This window comes from Stegodyphus dumicola, chromosome 1, assembly GCF_044657685.1.
Source record: "Stegodyphus dumicola isolate Sdum_Otavi_A_Nest chromosome 1, ASM4465768v1".
NCBI classification, from domain to species: domain Eukaryota; kingdom Metazoa; phylum Arthropoda; class Arachnida; order Araneae; family Eresidae; genus Stegodyphus; species Stegodyphus dumicola.
Window position 1 is genome coordinate 241890431 of NC_140768.1, and position 21341 is coordinate 241911771.

A 21341-nucleotide genomic window follows, 5' to 3' on the forward strand; every position below is an offset into this window, starting at 1 on the left:
TTCTTCCTTGTCATTACAGAGAGCTATTGGGATCTCCATGAATGGTCTGTAAAGAATTATGGACGCTTTTGGGAAGAAATATGGAATTTCTATGGAGTGATTCATTCTAAGCCTTATCAGGAGGTTTGTCTTTACTTTTTAAATATTTATCACGTTTAGCTGCAGATTTGTTTGACCTTTTAAACTTAATTATCAGCTGTCACCAACAAAAATACAGTTAAATACACTGTGTAAAGCATGAGACCAACAAAACCATATTTGTATTAATTTTCACATTTGCTAAAATTCTGCACTAAATTTCAAAACTCAGCAGATCCCTAATCAAGTTTTTAAATAGCTCAATTGTAGTTTGGGTAATCGAATTTATTGCATTATCAATAGCTTTTAGCTAAGTTTCTAAATAATTAAACAATGTTTGTTCTTTTCCAAATTTTAGATAGGCTTGGCTCGTAAGTGGCCAATTGAGTAAGGCCTTTAAACACCGTAAGTTGACCCAAATGCAGATTCTCGGCTGGCTTCTTGGGCTGTTTTTGTGGTTTTCCCTATTTTATCCTATGAATACCAGCATGTTTCCCTTTGAATGCCCTCCATTAAGAAATCTCTGTCCTTTGACAGATATCCGTATCCTTACGTAATCCAGTAGTGCTTCAGAAAAGGTTTTAAAATTGTTTACTCGTTATAACGTTTCACTTGTTCTGTGCAATAGTTAGATTGTAGTTTGAATACATGAGTAGTACTGAGCAAAATTAATATTCTGATCATCTTCCAACCAAATTTTAAAGATTTTGGTGGGACTTCCTGGCAGAGTTTTACGTAATTCATTAATTTTTTATACCAAATTCATATGGGCAAACTTAATAGTAAACGAATTTGGAAAAGCGAGTTATTTTAAAACCTTAGAAGAATGACACTGCATAAAAATTATCAAAGATGTTATCACTCTCCTTAAAAGCTTACTTTACAAACGGAACACTCTAAACTCGCTTCCGCTACCTACGTCTCGTGTAGGGAAGGAAACATTAATCCCCTTCCGGCTGAATTCCGAGCATCTCTTGGATCTCGGAAACCTTGGCATTCAGAAAAGTTTGCTTTGAGGAGAATCGAAAAGGAAATCTTGCATTTAATTTCAATAAAGCTCCTTACAAATATGTTTCCTTAAATGAAAAAAAAAATGGTATTTTTTTTCTTAACAGTCATAATATGTTTGATGTGAATTGTACAATTTAACAGGAAAATTTCCTCAAAAAGAACGTTGAAAAAGCCATTTCAGCACATCATTAAAAAAAATGAAGTTTATATTTTATGTAAAGGTTTTTATTTAAAATTAAATATCAAAAATCAGCCTACCTTTTCTTCCCGGGGTGACTGTTGCTACGATAATGTTGAATCGGCATTAAAAAAAAATAAAAAAAGCGTAACTAAATTAAGAGGCCACACGTAGATGAACACTAGAATATATTTAAAAACATTAAAAATTACATTTCAAATTTTCTCTCTCAAGAATGCGTTGTTTACATGTCATGGAATACATCATTATCGCCGCTTGTTCTAAGCGCGCTGTTAGAGAAGCGTTGAGTTTCAGTGTGCTTCTCACAAACGATAATTATGCGCGAAATTTTAAAGGCTCTGTTTTTAACAATTGTCATTGCTATATCTTCTATATATATGGTATGTGATTGTTATTATTTAATGGTTGAGCTCATGAAATTCGCTGGTATGAAAAATTAAAGCAGCCAATATAAACCAATTTAGTTAGAGAAAATAAAATAAAACCTATATCTTCGAGTTCTTGCGCCACCTAACAGAATTACATTTTTCTATAGATTGTAAAGAATGGTAAAGGTTTTGTGGACATAGACTGGTTCAGCGGGGCTCGACTGAATTTTGCAGAGAATATGTTAAGGTGCAGAGATGAAACCGTTGCCATGATATGCGCCGGTAAGTATTGCAATATTTCTTGTTAAGTCCAAGCATAAGTAGGAAAGTCTTTAATTATAATATTTTTCTCTCTAAAGTAAAGTAATAAAAATCGCTTATTCAAGCAAAAGGAAAATCGGCAGGTAAATTCTAACTGTAACTGAGTTTGACAAGTAAATAACGACAGAATCGTTAAAGAAATCTCTTGAACACGAAATTTTAAAGACGGTGTATCAGAAATTCTAAAGATATGCCCATTTTAAAATTATTTTATACTATTGCTGTTAAATTGAATTTTATGTGGTTTCATTGCGAAGAACATGATATTTAATATATAAATGTAACACACAAAACGTTAAAAAAACGCCCCTTTGATTGTAATATAAATTCTCAAAGCTTTTAGATTTTTTAAAAATTTGTTTTTAAATTAATACATCGACATATTACTCATCAAAAAATATTAACGGAAATCAATTGATTTTTATGTCTTACTTATCGTTCACAAAAGTAATTGACCACGACCATTAGAAGAGATTCTAGTAATAATTACCTTTTTATTTTGTTTTAATTGCACTGTCCATGAATACTTCTGAAACAAAAGGTCTATTCCAAGCACTATCTTCCTCCCCTACTACATTTTCTTTGTTTTTCAGCGGTAAAGACGCTGAACACTGGTAGTTCGGTCCGAGGTTCGAATCCCGCGAACGGGCTGGCTGCATGGGCGTTTTCGTGGTTTTTCCCCATGTGTAACGTGTATACGAGCCAGTTTCCCTTAGAAAGTTCTCCACGAAGGCATCCTTCCCTTTAGGCAGATAGCCCTCGTGTGCTTTTTCATAATTGGATAATCCGAAAAAAAAATCCAAATCCTTTTGTTTTTTTTTACATTGGCAAACAAAACGAAAGAATAGCTGGCACTTTGTCCCAAGGTCTATATGCTGGAAAGGAAAAATCACTGTCTGTGACAGGAAGGTAAATTAGATGAAAATTATTTAGAACAATATCATTTTAACACGTTTCTGTGAATATAATAAAAAAAAGTTTTCAAATATCAGTCAGCATTAGGCTTGAGTTTGTCTACTACTATGAGAGTCACGTATGTCTATTCACCGTTACAACATTGCACTGAAAACAATATTTTATGAAAGGATAAAATCAAGTACTGCATTTTGTTTAAGGCGAAAAATTTTTAGCCAATTTCTTCATGTTAGTTTTATGGCCGTATAATATAAAAGTGCAAAATTATTTACAAATAACTCGATCATAAAAATGCTTAATATATGTTGAATAGTAGAAGAAATATTGTTTTATTTGATACTAATGCACATTCAAATTTCCTAATATCGATATCCTACTCGGAATTTTCTAGAAAGTGCTTGTTTACTGAAAGCGAGTCCGGATGAATATCATTTCTCCACTGATATTTTCATCTTCCTAGTAGAAAATGCAATCTTCAGTTCTGTCCTCAACACTGATTAGCAGATAGACTAATATTTAGTATAATGTGTCAGAATACCCAAAATTGGTAGTATTTAGCTATGTTGGAACATTAATTATTCTCACTTTTGATGATATATACAGGGTGATTAAAAAATATCTGGAAAAATATAAGAGCACATAGAAGGGATAAAAAAATCTCATTTTGTAATTGATGTATGTGCGGGATGGTCCCCTTGAACGATTGATAAAACGATTCGCGATAAATCGTAATTTTCCGCGTGCACGTAAAGCGGTATGCGTCTCTATACAAATACGAAGCTCAAACAGCCATTTTATCTCTCAATCCGGAAGCGAAAGAGGAACACCTGTTCAGAGAAGGTACTCTTCATTGCTCTCTGAACTACCTTTGAGTAACTGCTCCGTTTTAGGGCTCGCCTCAGTTTTAATAAAAAAAATGCATGTTAGCGGGCTCTGCACTGATGTAGTGATGCACATCGCTCGAAGTACGAACGGGAAAGGATGATTTCACCAATAGAACGCTTTTTACCGCTCAACTGTGCCCTGTACGACCTCAATGCGCCGTTTTGGCACACACATTTCACTACATAGTCTGCTTAATTCAGTCTCCTTTGCCTGTCTTGACATTTTTATCAGATATTTTTGGATCACTGTATAGCTGAATTTTATAGTGATTTTAAATTTAGCTTATTCAAGGGTTTTCAGTTTAACTGAACTTTTGCTGCCCAAAATTTTACCTTTTGGTTTATAGGCGGATCGACTTGTTCGAAAATATACGTTATATATTATTTATCTTCATAACAAAACGCGGTTTGCCTTAAATGAAAACTTAAATTGAATATTAATTTCGCAAACTTTAAAACAACAAAACACTAAATATTTAGCTCATGGCCCAAAAGTGAATGCAAAATTAGCCAGATACTTTTTTCTGTGTAATGCACACTGAAAGTCCGATAACTCAGCATCCAATAATTTGGCATACATGATAACCTGGCACCCTTTCACAAACACTTCTGTCTCAATATAATGATACTAGTATTTCATTTCATCGTTTGGCATTAGGCCGGAAGGACCAGAATCTATGCACAGGTGGACATTTAATTTCTTTATTTGAAGACTTAATACGCTGGCAGTCATGGCGATTTCTAAGAAAAAAGTGATTAAATTCAATAAAACTATGAATAAATTTTTGACTTATTAAATATATTTGCAAAATTTCTGTATGCAATGTTTCCATTCCTCAATACGTTCAATAGCACACACAAAAATAATAAGTTTACGATAGTATCCAATTTCAGCCCAATAATCCTGATCTTTGATAATCTGAAATCGCTCATGCCGGATTGCTAAATTCTGTCTGTATAATAAAATGCATGCTTCGTGAAAACACTAGAAAAAATGTAAACTACTACATTAGTTTCCGTTTGTTAAATTTCGAAGGAAAAAAGACTCCTAAATTCCAGCTACGTTTGGTGTATAATGAGGAGAGATAAATATATAAAACCAATTTCAGAGTCAAAATCTTAAAGCATGAAAAGAAGATATGCAATTAACATCTACCCCAAGAATATATAAAATAAATTTTACCAAGCCAAGTGGTTAATGTTTTTATAAATGTACCTTAGGAAAGGTATAATTTAAAAAATAGGTCTACAAATACTTAAATAATGATTGAGGGAAACGTATTAGCCATATATTTTTTAAGACTCCGAGAAGCAAAAGCAAATGACGTCAAAGTTCACTGTGTCAAATTTAAGCAATCAAATGCTTTAATTCTCTGAAGATTTGACTCATGCTGTTCTACCTACTTCAACAAACTATTAGTTCAGTTTAGTGTTCTTTAATGAAGCACCTAGAAAACCTGCTGAAGTGAAAACAGCAGTCGTTTATAACGCTTTCATTAAAAAAATAGGCTTAGTAATTTAGGCACTAATTTTTGGCTATAATTTGCAATCCATGTGCTAGTTTTACGATTACCAGTTTTGGTGTCGGATTCTTCATCGCGGTGCTAGATTTTTGCTCTTTAGAAATCCTTTAAAAAGTAATTTCTGTGTTGATTAATCATTTTTAATTACCTGGTTTACGTTCATTAAAATAATTATATACTAAAAATTTATTTTCTGAATAATTATTATATACAATAATAAATATTTCAGTGTTAATTAATAAAAATGTAACAAAGTGATGTAACATACAACAGTCATATTATATATAGGTAATAAGAGATAACATAATACCACAGAACTAAGAGACGTAAATTATAGTACGAATATTGCTCGTAAATGAGGTTTGCATGTCAATAATTATCTCATATGCGCTTTCTGCAATATATCAGATTTCTTAATCCTCTAATAAAAAATGTAATTTCAAAAATCATATTTCAACATACACTTTTCTATATCCTCTGAGTACGTAAACACTCTTTTACACTCCAAAGCATGACAATCACATATACAGCAGATCATCTGTTTAAAAAGAAGCATTTCCATTACATTATTTAGTGTTTTTATGTAGGAACATTCGAAAATACATGGGGCATTTCTCATCATTGATGGCTAATTACGATGTGAAATAGCTTGCTCTTATTCTTTTGATGCTGACCCTTCGGAATATTTTCTAGATGCAGACTACTTTTCCCTTGAATTCCATTTTTGTTTCCACGTATGTTCACTTGCTCTTCGAGATGAATTTTTCGAGTATCTACAGAAACTGGTAAATGTACATCAAAGATCACTTTTATTGCTAAATTGTTTGCTGCCTGTTCAGCCAGCTTACTGCCTCTTATATTAAGAACGGCTTCGAACTGAAAATTTGACTTTTCACTAAACTTTTATTTATAATTTCTTTTTAAAAATTACTAAAGAATTATGGTTTAATTTTAAAGAGCCTGGAGTAGATATTGGCTATCATACAATATGTTGACACTGATTTTGAATATTCTCTGATTTTGAAAATATAGTTAAGACTTTTGTTAGTGCCATTCGATACGGCATGAAGATGCTTTTGTGGAATATAAACAATAATCAAATAATCATGCTCTTTAAATGTGTGTTTTAAAGAATGCGCTAGGTGCAAAAGATTTTTAAGGGACTGGTGGATTTTTATTGGAGCTGTGTTTCGTAACTGCAAACAAGAATAAAGTTAAATCATCTGAAGAATTTTAAACAGATCACCTTTTGAAAATATTGCAGAATATCATCACGTAAAGAAAAATTTAATTTTCGAAAAATATTTTGACAAAGAGTAATTATCGAATAACTAATTCAAGTATTATATTTACAAAAATATGAAATACCGAAAAATTAAATATTTTCGCCGATATCGGCTGTACCCATAATCGCAGCACTCAGTTTTGCTTCGAATCTGTAACATTAAGAACAAACCCTGCCAAATGGAAACAATTACAGTAATGCACAGCATATTTCGAAGCAAAGAACAGCGATAATTCACTATGGGACCATTTTTAAGTGTACAGCAGTCAAACCATGCATTGGTTATTCAAGAATTGCCTGTTACATTAAAGACTAGTGCTCGTATTTTCCAAGGCGATTAACTTCACAGAAGAGAAAAATTATTTGAAACAGCGGAGTCTTATTTCGGGATTTTACTAACACAGAAGCAATTTTTGAAAAACTAAAAATATTAATTCTAAAATAAGATTGCTTCAAGCATTTTTATCGCATTGTTTTCGAAAATATTTGACTTTAGCGAAATGTATAATTTTATGTTTTATTTATTATGTAATTGATAGCTTAAAATTGTACTGTCTAATTTATTTTTAAAATAGATACGTATTGGATAGCAATTTACCGACTATATTGAGCGTTTTAGAGCTTGTACGTACCTTGCACCCATTTCAAAATTCATAACCTGCGACAACAAAAACAGTTTTGTAGCGGTTTTTTTTTTTTTTTTTTTTTTTTTTTTTTAGATAAGTAGCTTGTGTTATCCCATAGCAACATTCTTTGTGGGGTAACTCTAAATGCAATGCATGTTTAAGCCGTTAAAATTCCATCCCGGTGTTCGTGCCAATAGCAAATTTTCTACCCTTGAAGGACGATTGTATAACGAAACTCATTCGTCAGGCTCCTGCTTTAAAAGAAGCAGAACGTAATAAGTAATTTAGGGGAAAAAAGGGGGAGACATTCGTCCGAAGGTCATTCGATAAACATACGTTTTTTTTCCCCTTTCACTAAGGAAAAAAAAATTCGACCTACGACCCTTTTACGTAAGTTTCATTATGTGTTTCGCATTTTTTACTAACCTACCTAGCTTGGTAAGTATACACGGCAAATAAATCAAAATGCTTTCAAGATTACAGTTAAAGTTATATAAGCTGCATGAAAAATTTGATTTTTATGTTTGATCGCATTCCAAAACAGTTACAGCCTCGTGAAGGCTTAACTATTGAAAAAAAAAAATACTTAATTGATAGTGTAAGAAAAATGAATTCCCCGAGGAAAAATTTAATTCGTATGGTACGAAAAAAGGAAAAAAAGAACTGATTTATCTACTTTACAGTTATTATTTTTTCTATCTGATTACTAACCTGTTTGGTGATTTAGCTAATACACAAAGAGAAATGGCAGAAATACGCTATCCATTAAAAAAAAAAAAAAAAAAAAAAAGAGTCAAACGAATGTTTAAAAAGTGTACGTAATGTGCCTAAAGAAACTTTCTATTACACGACAACAGACGCTAAACAATTTTTTTAAAAGAAGCCGTAGAAGCCATCTGTTATATGTATATATATGCCAAATGATAATAAGATATTAATAAACGGTTATGTATTTAAAAAAAATCATATTGCCTGTTGGCCATTGTAACTCTGACTTATCTGTTAGAAGGTAATACGTATTTTAAGAATACCCAACAAAAAGATTTTTAAAATGTTATTCGTTCCTTTAAGTAACTAAAAGAGTTTAATTTTATCTGCTTATAAACATTTAGCATAGTCTGAAGAAAGAGGTTTCCTGTTGAAAATATGAAATTACCGTATGTATACTTCTATATAGAACTGTTTGGTACGTGTTGTCCTATAACACCCGTACCCCAAAAAGAAACAATCAGAGCAATCGGAACATTTTAAATTAAATATTTCCCCCAAAAATCTTTTTTCAAAATATCATTTTTTCGCATAAATTCAATGTACGTTATGTTAAATGAGTACATATACCATTTCTAAAAACTAGATTTTAATATAACTTCGTTAATCCTTGTCATGGCAGGCTCCCCAACGACCAAACAGTAAAGCCTCTAGTAATTCGACTTGGAATCGAATCCTGGCAAACGGCCTCATTGCATGAAAATTTTCGTGGTTTTCCCCTTTTGTATCGTGGATATGAGCCGGTGTTTCTTAGAAAATGATTCACAAAGGAATCCTTCCCTTAGGTAGATAGTTATCGCATTCTTTACAATAATAATTCCATTTTCCTATTTCAAGAAACAAAAAAATTGTTGCATGATGACATACCTGATGTAGATATTCACATAAACCTGTAGCAGAAATTAATTGTGTAGTAAAAATCTTGACCTACATATTCAGATAAACCTTTACAGATGTCAGATAAACCGGAGCAAATGACTGGATAATATAAACTTTTCTTTTTTGGCTAAAAGGTGCCTCATTCGAAACAGTAGCACTATATTATGACCTGTGATTTTATTTTGTCAAATTTCTCATATTCGAAATAAATGATGAAAATTTTGCTGAAGTTTTTTTATTCCACCGATCAAGAAGTCATGGATATTTCGAAAGCGGCATGAGGAATATTTCAAATATTATCGAGATAAAAATCCTTTCGAAAGAGCGATGGTAGCGAATGATAGATAGAAGACCCTCAGACACATTCCCTGAGATTAACTTTCAAAATTGGAACAGAACTGAATATATTCGCTAAACAAATCTGCTATATGATAATGTCCTGGTGTCGTCTCTAAGTTGCTAATGATAAAACTCATAGGTCCTGATCTGGCTGCAGAATCGATCAAGAGGTTTAAAAGCAACAAACATGAACAAGGCCACCAAGGTAAATTATTCGAATCTCATCTTTAAGCATGGCTGACTTCAATTACGTTGCCTGCCCTCAAAAAGGAAACATAGTTCTTCATAGTGCTGTTCAATTGAGAATAGCTCTTACAACATAAGAACAGACATCAATTATGTTACACATGTCCGGGGAAATCTTGTTCCAAAAAATAAGATGTACGAAGTGCATACGCTTGCTGCTAGGCATGCGTTTAGATTGTTGCGTGTCTTCTGTATTACTGAGTAGTATTTTAAATATTATTGCATTTCTGTATTGATTTTTATGTAGTACGAAGTAATATATCAATGCATGCCTGCTTGTCATAACGATCCCTCGCGCTCTAAAGAAAAAAATGCATTAGAATGAGTAATTGCTGTAATAAAAATGGGTTTAATATGTTGTCGTGTATTGGACATTTTGCACCGAATCGGACCTTTTTTGCTTTTATTGTAATACAGCAGTTTCTTTTAAAAAGCAATAGCTATAAAGCGACCCGGCTGTATTATATTACTCAATAATTAACGCTGTAATAAAGCAAAGTAATTCAAAAAATCATAGAAGATTTCTTTCACAAAAGGAAGAAAATAATAAACAGGTTTCAAAATTCCTTTCCTAATCTTTCTGATTTAATGCCCTAATCTAATTCTAGTTCTATTAATCTAGTTTCAAAAAGACAATAACTTATCTTTGCGTATAATTTCAAGCCACTTATTACTTTATGTCCGGTTTCAAAGAGACAACACATAACTATTTACTTGTTATTTGTAGATGAAGAAGGTAATGAAGAGACAATAACCTACGCTACCCTATACGAAGAAGTCGAGCGTTATGCTGCAGCTTTCAAAAAGAATGGTGTCCAACTAGGAGACAGAATAGCATGTAAGTAAACTCAATTATAATCCCATTTCTTCTACTGCATAAAGTACTTCTCAATTTTAAAATATGTTTTTCAATAAAATTAGAAGATTTGTTCGGAAACATGCGATACAAATAAAATCTTCAGAAAATGTAATTTCAGCTAGCACTTTTTTAATAACAAATATCTCGAAAGATTAAAAATTTACTTCATTAGATGCTCTGTAAAATATTCAAATAAATTACAAAAGAACCAAAGTAGTCTTAAAAAATCAAAAACATAAGAATTATACCCAAATATGTATTGAGCTACCTGAAATGGACAAAATCTGATAGGAAATGTCAATAAACAGTTAATATTTTCGATTTTATCTTTGGTTACCTTTCTTAAGTGGGCGGTCAAAACCGCTGAAACACTAATCTTACGAAACGGAAACATTTTTCTTTTGAGCAATTAAAAAAATCATTTTCGCTTACGAAACAAAATGTGGGTAAAAGTAAAACGATTAATATGACCGCGATTGCAAATGTTACCTTAAGTCTTGATGTTTTTAACAATTTTGTTACAATTCTTCTTATACAAGTAAAACAACTACCTAAATCAGTTTCTAAAGCGGGGAGATGTCCATGCATTACATTGTTATATAGGTTTAAAATTTTCACGAGAGAATATAGCAGAGAAGATTTATGTATTTTAGATTAATAACACAAAGGTTTACTGATTATTTAAGTTTTAGTAAATGGCTGAGCATGCAGTTTTTAGAAATACTTGAGCTCGAGCAAAGTTAATATCTATGTGGATAATTTTAAGACAAATTACGTACGGTAATCAAAAACGTTCCGGTAGTTAGAAAGAACTTCGACAGCACGCAGAACTGGTTTGACAACATGGTGTAAAAATAAATAGCAAAATCATAAAATATATTAAGTTAAATAACAATGTAAAAGGGATAATTTGAAGGTGTAATTTTTGAAATTTGCTTCAGATTTTAGCATCTATTGGTATTGCATTTTCACATGTATAATGTGTAGCGTGCTTAGGATGAGGCGATACAAAAGATATTGTATATCTATGTGTTGATATTAATATCATCAAATGCGACCGCATTTGCATCTGATTCTGAGGCTATCAGTATAAATAAAACAAAGTTGAATCTTAAAAGCACTTCTAAATTTTTGGCAGAATAAGAGGAGCTCTTTAACATTAAAAAAATACGAATTAAATAAATAGACGGTAAAATATGACTCACTAATTCCGGTTTAAGTCAATTCATATTTGGACATTGCCCGTTCCTAATCTATGACTATGAGAGAAATGGCTCTTAACAATTGCATTTGCAGTTGTCACCAGAGCACTACACTATATTTGAAACACCAAAGCACTACCTTTTCTTGTGGCTATTAAGTAATCACTTCATAATGCTGACTCAACTGTAAATGAGCTCGAGTTCGTGAGGTATTTGATGAATACTCAAAACCTCATCACCGGATCAGTAAAATTATGAAGTATCTTTTGGAACAAAGCTAAGGTATAGTATAGTATAGTAACTGTCACATAAGATGTCCTTTCTTGAGTGTACGTTCAAAAAAAAAAAACTGCATCTAAAAGAATTTGGAAACATAGCAAGAAAGTCCTCTGAGGTGTGTTAATGAATCAGTAGCATAGAGGAGCAACACCTACATCACGAAAAGATCCTGATGTCCAATATACTTACTCTTATCCTGCCCAATACATATTAATACTAATGGAAAATAAAATCCAAATAACAGTAAGAAATCAGTTTAGATGAATTATTATTTCGAGAAGCAGCATCATGGTACCACTGTAGTTGCCACGATTTGAATGCAAGCATGCAAATGCGCTTTGTGGCGTACAGGTGCCATGTGTCATTTTGTAGGATGGAGATCGATTCCCTTTGGTCTTGGATAATCAAATCAGCAACTATCCATGCTGGTTGTGGCTGACGCTAGATTTGTCGTCCAGTCATATCCCATATATGCTCGGTGGTAGACTGATCAGATAATTTCGCAGACCAAGGAAACCTGTCGACACTCTATGCAGCACGTTGTGTATTAGAAGGGGTATGGGAATTAGCATGAGCTCTATCCTTCTAGAAAATGTTCCCTGGAACATTGCTCGAGAATGGCACCGGTACAGTCAGTAGTCTGCGTACAAAAGTCCAAGGTGCATCGCATAACAACAAGAGTGCGCTTGCTGTTATAGAAAATTGCTCCTGAGACTATAATTCTTGTCAAATGTGATCCAATGTAGCATTTCATGTAGCATAACTCTTAAGTCGAATGTGTCCACTCTGCTAACAGCTTGGTTTCAAGGTCTTCTTCTTATCAACAAACGGCAATCACTGGCACCAAGGCAGAAATGACTCTTATCTGGTCTCCACTAATTGTCCAGCGAGTTCAAGCTTGACACCACCGAAGTCAAATGGCGATGATTTGGAGTTAATGGCCTGGCCCTTACAGGGCATCTAACTTGAAACTGCCCCTCAAGTATCTATTTCTCACAGTTTGCTGGGTCACTTCTGATTCCAACAAATAGTCGAACATCTGCTGTAGATGTAGTTGCGATATGCCAGACATGTGAATACGACGGTCTACCCTTTCAAGGTAGCAAATGTGAGACCGGACCTTAGCCTTCTTGAGACAGTACCTTTCCGTAATCACATCTGCCAATACACATGTACAGTGGATATATCTGTCAAATCTTTCTGCAGTATAACAAAGAGAAAATTCACCTTCTCGTAACCCTATTACACGATTCATTTAAACTCGGTAAACTGCTGATGTTGCCTTCTTTGTCTCCTTAAAGGCGTTCTTTACTCAAATCTCGCTCACAAGGCTCAATGCGGAAGATAAATAAAACGTACAAAAGTTCACATTGTGTATTTAAAGGAAACGTGATTTGCATGTTCATAGTGGCGTTACTGACGCCACACTTATTCGCCTTGAGAAATATGAGTAGACGCTATCTTTCAGATGTGCAAACAATATTCCCAAATTTCGTTTACATAGCACAATTCATTTTGGGTGTTGGATTTCATTTTCTATCAGTGTATGAAGTTGCATCTTTTCGGTTTAGGAAAGACTTAAACCAGTAGAAATTTGAATGTTGTTGATTTTTCAGTTTTGATTTGCATTTAGACTGAAACATACATTTAACTGCCGAAAAACAGTCATCTTGCTGCAAAAGAGCTCGTGCAATCATGTTACTAAGTTCGTGAAGCAAAGGTCGGCGACATTAAATGGAAACCATGTTGCTCTGTGATTTTCAACTTCTTTCTTTGAAAATATTTCCAAATACATGACCAACAATGAGCTGAAAATATCTGTTTCGGAACTATTTATATGCTGTTGAGATTTCCACTACGAGTATATTTTTAATTTTCTCCTCAGTTGGCCATTTCAACTTCGATCGCCGTTTTTTCTAAATACAGGGAACTTATGAAGCTGTGTTATATCAAAATTTAACTAAGAGCATAAAATTTTATCAAAATTAATATAGTATATTTCCTTAAAAAATTAGATTTACATCTAATATTTATATTTTGATTTCAGGTTATATGTCGAACAGAAAAGAAGCTGTATATGCCTATTTAGCTGCAACAAGTATGGGCGCAATTTGGGGCGGACCTCTGCCCTTTTATGGAGATAAAGTAAGTGGAAATAAACAAAATGTGAGAACAGCGAATAAGAGAGTGTAAAACTGAAATTCTTTAAATTTCTAAATTTGAACTGAATTTCAGTCTTAAGGCTTATCATCTGTTTCCGCAATGCTTGGATATGTGAAGTAATTTTCTGTCGTTGAAATACGCATCATGTCATGTTTTCACAATGAAAAGTATTTCAAAGGCTAACTTCACTTCAAAGTTACATTTTATGAATACCCCGACATGAATGGCCATCGCTATGAATGGTTTCAATCCATTTATTATAAATGTCAAATTGCTCTGAGAGGAAATAAATAATGAAATTTGATATTATTTTACGCTGGAATTTGCAGTCAGTGGACAAAAGAAAATAATTATCTTGTCTTAGGGATTCCCTTCTGGAAAAAGTATTCTAACTGTTCAATTAATCAGAGTTCTATTAATTTGGTGTATGTATTGCTTTCCAATACGTCCCAGCCGTTTTGTACTCCTTGGAACAACCTTAATCGAACAAAAATAGAAGTAGATCTTCCTTCCTTTATATCGCATTAAATAAGAATCGTGTAAAAATTGTTTTTGTAGTAAAAGAAATTCGTGTGTCTATTTTATTAGGATATCCGATCTGAAATACATGGTTGTTTTGGAATTTTGCGAAACATGTTTAATTTTTTTATATTAACAGGCTAATAATTTTATATCTAGGCTGCTTCAAAAATAATTCGGCCCATGCTTCCGAAGTTCCTCTTCACAGTCGACAGATTTATGGATCTCAAAACTGAAAAGCATCTGATGCAAAATATTCCTACCATAGTCCAAGGTAAGATTCTCTGTTTTATTCTCATTTTCATTTCGGTTCTTTGGTATGCGTGGACGAAATGATCCAAGAAATTACCACTCTTTGATAATTGATTTAAAATCATTTCCAGGCATATGTTATACAACATTACGGCAAGATCGATGGTTGAGTATTTATTTTCAAATTAATCTGCATTTAAATACTCTTGACCCTTCGACACAACGAGGATATAAACTGCTGAATTTTAGTAACACGAGAACGTTTTTCACTAAAAGCAGCAGAATGTTTGGAAAATTTATTAATTTAAAGTCTGACAAAAAGGTTTCATAGATTAAAGTATTGAAACAATTATGGAAACGTTGGGTAAATCTCGAATAAATGAAACTACATGAAATATATGGAGTAATGCAAAAAATATGCATGCATTTTGAATGATTATAAATGCACTATTTATTCAAATATCTAGATATTTAAATTTCGTATTCCAAATTAAAGAATACAAATGTGACAGTTATGTATTGTGGCTAGCGTTTAGACCAGTCAATATCCTAGTTCAAGTATTCATGATAAAACAGGCCAATAAAATTGCAAACAACATGAATGATTTATTTGGTATTTGAGTAGATGCTATTTTAATATTCACCTTCAGTTTATTAGCTGTTGAGTATTGGTATTTTAAACTTTATTTTTGATTTATTTATAATACAAAATGTCAGTCTATTAGCTTGATGTCTAACTCTAGAGAAAGCTATTGCAACCTTTTGGTCATCCATCAGTTTGTCAGATTTTCATTACAATAGATCGTAGTGTCTACAGATAGTGGGAATATACTTCAAACTGCTGGAATTAATACTGCATTATATTGCAATTCCTAGAAACTTTATAAATTGTGTATTGTGTAGAAATAACTAATGGCGTAGAATGATGATCCATGAGGAAAAGCAAATTTCGTAGCCGAAGCAGATTAAATATTTCGTTTTATTTCAGTAAACATTTGCGGCCACAAATACTTGGCACATTATTCGTGCCTGTTCCAAAATATTTATATTTTTGATACTGTTTTGCGGAAGAAAGGAAAACAGCAAACAGCACTATACCTAGTCCGAGGTGCAGAAAGCAAGTGCCTTGTGTTCAGGATAAAATCTTAATTATGCTTTAGTTCCGGGTATGTAAAATGATCTGATGTGGACATCATATGACTTCCTTGTACGGTTTATTAAATTATGCATATATTTGCTGGCCTTTCATTTAAACTTATTTCCTCGAATTTCATTAGAGATATTTTTCACACAATTAATTCAATTTTCAACTCGCAGCAAGGCAAAAATACATAAAAAGTCAAAAAATCTTCATTAAAAATTGTAAAATACATAAAAACATAAAACATCAAATACAGTTAAAAAAAATTAAAATTGAAATTAAAGTTTCTATGCAAAAACAAGCAGTTCAGCCAGCGAGCAGGAAGTCTGTGTTTCGTTGCACAAAATTGTATTTAATTGTAAGTTTACTTTTGGTCCCACTCGGAGAAAAGACATTGAAATTGATGCACAAACTTACTTAATACGTTATTCTGCTAAGAGTTGAAATTGTAAACAAATGGCGGCAAATGCACAATTTACCAAAGTATAAGAACAAAAAAAAAAAAATAAAATAAAATAAAATAAAAGGAACTCACTGAGGGGGATAACAGAGTTTGTGCTAATGTGTAGATATACAGGGTGATCTTTTTTAAAATGACAGTGTTTGGAGCGCCCTGTAGCGCGAACTAATAGCCGAAATGGCACCAAATTTGGTATGTAGACTAATCAAGACATGGGACATCAAGACATACAATCGTACAGTTAAATTATTAATGTTTATTTACTACATTCACTTTCCCGTTGAGGAATTAGACCACATTCAATGTGTGCACCGTTCTCAGAAATAACACCGAGCATTCTGTGCACAACGTTCTCCATAGCCGCATGTAACATATCACGAGAAATATTCCGCACTGTCTTTGTTATGTTGTACTTTAGGATAGACAAATTTGATACTCCACCAACATAAACTTGAGATTTCAAATACCCCAGAGCCAAAAATCGCATGGCGTGAGGTCGGGAACTAGGCGGCCATGCAACTGGAAAACTGCGACTTATATCATCAGTGAAATTTTGGCGCAACAGCTGCTTTACCTTATTACTAATGTGTGGCGGAGCTTCATCTTGCATAAAGATTGTCTGTTGGAGTCGGTTTCTTTGCTGAAGTTGTGGAATAACAAACGTTTATAGCATTTCGTGGTACCTTTCTGCATTTATGGTGCACGTTTGGGGTACTGTCGGAGCGATGGTCTCAAAAAAGAATGGCTCAATTACAAATACGGCTGTGAAACCACAGCAAACAGTGACTTTTGGGGAATTTAATGGGATTTCATGCTCAGAAGCCCAAATTCGGCTATTTTGTGTGTTTACGGACCCATTGAGATAAAAATGGCACTCATCTCCCCAAAGAATGTGCCAAGGGAAAGCATCATCAATTTCTACCCTGGCAAGAAACGATAGAGCCAATGTCACTAGCTTATCATAATCACTTGCTTTCAGTTCGTGCAAGGGGCTGATTTTTGGGGGTAAAATCCAATAACTCGCCACAAAACTCTCCATACCGTGGAATAATTCATGTCCAATTGTCGAGCTACACCTCGGGCGCTGCTAGTACCAACAAGGGTTCCCTGCGATCCTTCGACAATTGCAGTTGCCACATCAGTTATTACATCTTCTGATACTGGTTTACGTTCTCTCTCAGCGCGAATGGTCAGTAACCCCGTTTCCTCGAACTTTTTAATCATTTTCTTAAGACCATTCAACGATAAAGGCCCCTTTCGTAATTCTTTTCTGGTTTGAAATTCTCGAAGAGCTGAGGATGCATTACATTGATTCATGTAATACAGCTTCACCAGTAACGCACCTTCCGGTAACGTGAGAGGTATGTCCACTGGAGCTCTTTTACTTCAGCTGAGATTATTTGCCGCAGCTCTCTACTACTTGCTTTTATAGCCTTATTACTGGCGCTGTCATCGCATAACATTTGCATTTTTCTTTGATACCAGTGTTTTATGCTAATTCTCGTTATTGTAAGCTACAGCAGGGCCACAAAATGCCCTAGCGGCGATTTTTGGAACTAAAATGTTTTTTCACGGAATCCTTTTTCCCATGTCTTGATTAGTCTAAATACTAAGTTTGGTGCCATTTCGGCTATTAGATCGCGCTACAGGGAGCTCCAAGCACTGTCAGTTTAAAAAAGATCACCCTGTATATAACGTTTTATGCTATTGCATCAAAACGGGAGATGCACGCACAACTACATATTATGGCAATCCATATAGAGCATTTCAACGTTCTGAGGCTACTCGTTTTTGAGTTATGCTAGATACATACATGTGTGCACATATAACCTAAATTTAAACTTCGTATTTGTCTTTTACTGTCATTCTTCAAACATTGGACGCTTGACCAGTATCCTTGAACTCGCCACAGCGACTATTACATTTAGTGAATCTTCAGTTTTTAAAGTACTGTTAGTTTTTAACTAATGCTACTTTAACATAGTGTCTTCTATTGTGTGACTACTTCATTAGAAGTTAAAACTTCATGAAAGGAAGAGTCCTTTGCATGTTGTAGGTGAAATCATATATTTAATTATTAAACTGATACAAACATAATGACGCTATTTTAGAGTTCTCTGTAATTTAAGGTTTTTAATAAAATATGAAATTTCAGCAAGCACACATCTGCGTTGCATCATTTCTCTTCTCTTTAGCATAGTTTTTCCAAAAAGAAACAAAACCCTCATTCAAAATAAATATGATTGTCTTCCATAGTTTAATAAATTTAACATATAATAAATATATGAAACTATAAAAATAAAGCCGCACAACCGGTATAGTGGTTAGCATTGCTGACTGCCGTGCCGAAGGGCGCGGGTTCGAATCCCGGAGAAGGCATGGATGTTTGTAAATGTATAGTGTTCGTGCGGCATGGGGGCACTCTAAATATGCGGAGAGTTCTCTCGAGAGGTTGTGGTAGGGAAAGGGGGCCTGGAGACCCTTGGAACCGTCCCTCCAGGGTGCTGACCATAAAAATTGGGGGGCGGAACTGAGCTAAATCGCACTGTCACCTGTTAAGTGCTCTAGGCTGTGGTCAACGACATGCGTATCTTGCGCTCCTTGCCACGAGGAATTTTGTGGGTTTGGGCTGATGATAGGTCAGACAAGTGAGCATTAGCAAAAAAACAATATAAAAATGAAACTTGTAGAAAGATCAAACGCCTTTTTTAATTTAAATAACACTATATGAAAAAATATTCTTTTTTACAAAATAATATATACATATAATTCGCCTCGATGATATCTACTACACTGAAAAGAATTAAAATTGGAGCTAACATAAGCGACTTGCCCCTGAGGTTCCGTCGATATTACGCCTACTATAACATGTAGCATGTGCGTTAATCTACTTTTTGTATTATCAGTATGGTTTTCGGTCAACAGCAAGATGTAATTAGTATTGTTAAAGGGGTCTTTTTGGATGGGGTCATAAGAGTCCTTAATACTGTAACAACAATTTATTAACAGGTTTAAGTTACACACGGACATAACATTTAATTTTATGAATATTACAGATCAACCATCATGATAGGTCTGATACAACCTATCATGTTCATCATTTTGCTTTTGTTGAAGTCTTTCTCTAGCTACTCACCAGAGGGCACCCTCGTTGCTACAGTTAGTCCAACACAGTTTATATTAACAGCAGACTTTATATTAAAGGACTGGTTACAGTATCTAATTTTCGGAGAAATTCCAAATTCATTTATGAGTTTGATAGCTCGACAACTCAAAGATAATAATTACGTTGATCAAGGGTCTATGTACGAAGTAATAACTTGAAGAGCATGTGAATAAATCAAGTTTACCTCGTAAATTAAATTTCTCGAGTTCCCATCTACGACTGAAATTCGGAAACTTAATCGTTACTTAGATTTCAAGAAAGATTCGACCAGTCACGGAAAGTAAGGAAAGTACATTCAGTTCTTCCGTATTAACCTTTGCTTATAAAGCGCGTGGTTTTCATGAAGAACGAGGCTAAGAGAAACCCTCTGGCAAAAGAAACTCAACCAGCGTAGCATCATGAAGCACGCGACGAAGCTGGCGGCTGCATAACACAGATAAAGATACAATTATTAGGGTTTTCAGCTGGGACATGTTTTGAAACTCACGGAAAGGTTAAATCCCACGCTCGAAATAAAGAACAATCTCTATCATCTTCAATTAAACATTTTATACCCCTACACGCAGTCGGTAAAAAACCTTGCCTTGTAATACAATGCAGATGCCTTTCCTTTTACAATCACTCTAATGGTTTTCTAAAGTTGCTTAATTCTCTTTCACATTTCTGCAGTATTTCATTGTTAGCAGAAATGTTGCAAAACATTTTCTCCGTATTGTAAATATTACGTTTGTCATTAATTTTGTAGTCCGCCAAACCTGGAGTGACCAGTAGTTGAAGCTCCGAATCGCATCAGATTCTATTTCTTGCAGCTAAATGGTTTGATTATATAAAGTTCTCGTGCTTTTAGTCATGAGTAATATATCTGCATGCCCGTTTTCTCTAGAAAATCCTCCACGGAGGCAGTTCTTCTCATAAGCACCATAAGCACATAGCCTTAGTGTGTTACGTTAATCAAATAATCCGGCAACATACAAGATGAACAGCGCGAAAACCCACTTTTCACGTATTCCATTCATTTAGAAATTGAGTCATCAGGTTCTGTGGGAATTAACTACTTGTTCATTTCTTGAAGTTCATTCTAGTTCGTAGATTTTCAACACGTTATGGAAGAACATGACCATTTGAAAAAACAGAAAAAAGTCTGCAAATAATGTAGACTCGATTTGTTTTTAAATTTAGTTTTAAAACTGCCCAAAAGAATCCAAAATTAAAAAGTAAAAAAAAATTGTAGCAGCCTTTCCAAAAACTCAAAATATTTAAACTTCAATGTAATTCGTTTCATAGACGTAGTTTCATAGACGTTCGTTTCATAGACTCGTAGACTCGTGTAGAAAAAGTCCCCCCCCAAAACATCTCGAATTATGTGCAAGGCGTCCCATTAATGCAGGATCATAAGACCAATTTGCAAGTTATTACATAGGATATCGAGAGCTTGTTGATTGGCCCTCTGCGAAATCCAGCTTTGACAGCATTTGACTTTTACCTGTGGGTTTCCTTTCATACCGTAGTTTAAGCACAGAATTTAGAATTTAGAATTTTCAACACCTAAAACAAGATCTGTCATAGATGTTATTGCACGGAGAGTATTCTTATCGAAGTTGGCAACGTCGACTTGATGTAAATAAATGGCTTTACATTTTACCAAAGCGTAGATTCAAATAAAAAAAAACTAGAAGTCTAAATTATTTGTAAGAAAGTTTTATTTTTCGAAAATCATCAAAATTTCAAATTTTACTTCAAAATAGCTTTTCGGTTAAATTTAAGCACTGTTGAACAAGTGCTTAAATTTAACCGAAACTCATCAAAGGTCGCTTCCCGTCTGTTCACATTTTTAGAAGAATCTCAATAATTTCACCCG

At 33.8% G+C, this 21341-nt stretch overlaps 1 protein-coding gene across 1 annotated transcript in view; it reads left to right on the top strand.

The window, feature by feature from the left end:
- Positions 1 to 21341, top strand: part of LOC118194267 (acetoacetyl-CoA synthetase-like) — a 94441-nt gene that overhangs the window by 29357 nt on the left and 43743 nt on the right. Inside the window, exons 3-7 of the mRNA XM_035365490.2 lie at positions 20 to 123; positions 1824 to 1938; positions 10170 to 10280; positions 13830 to 13927; positions 14624 to 14738. Of these exons, the coding sequence (XP_035221381.1) occupies positions 20 to 123; positions 1824 to 1938; positions 10170 to 10280; positions 13830 to 13927; positions 14624 to 14738 (543 nt within the window). The remainder of the gene's footprint in view (positions 1 to 19; positions 124 to 1823; positions 1939 to 10169; positions 10281 to 13829; positions 13928 to 14623; positions 14739 to 21341) is intronic.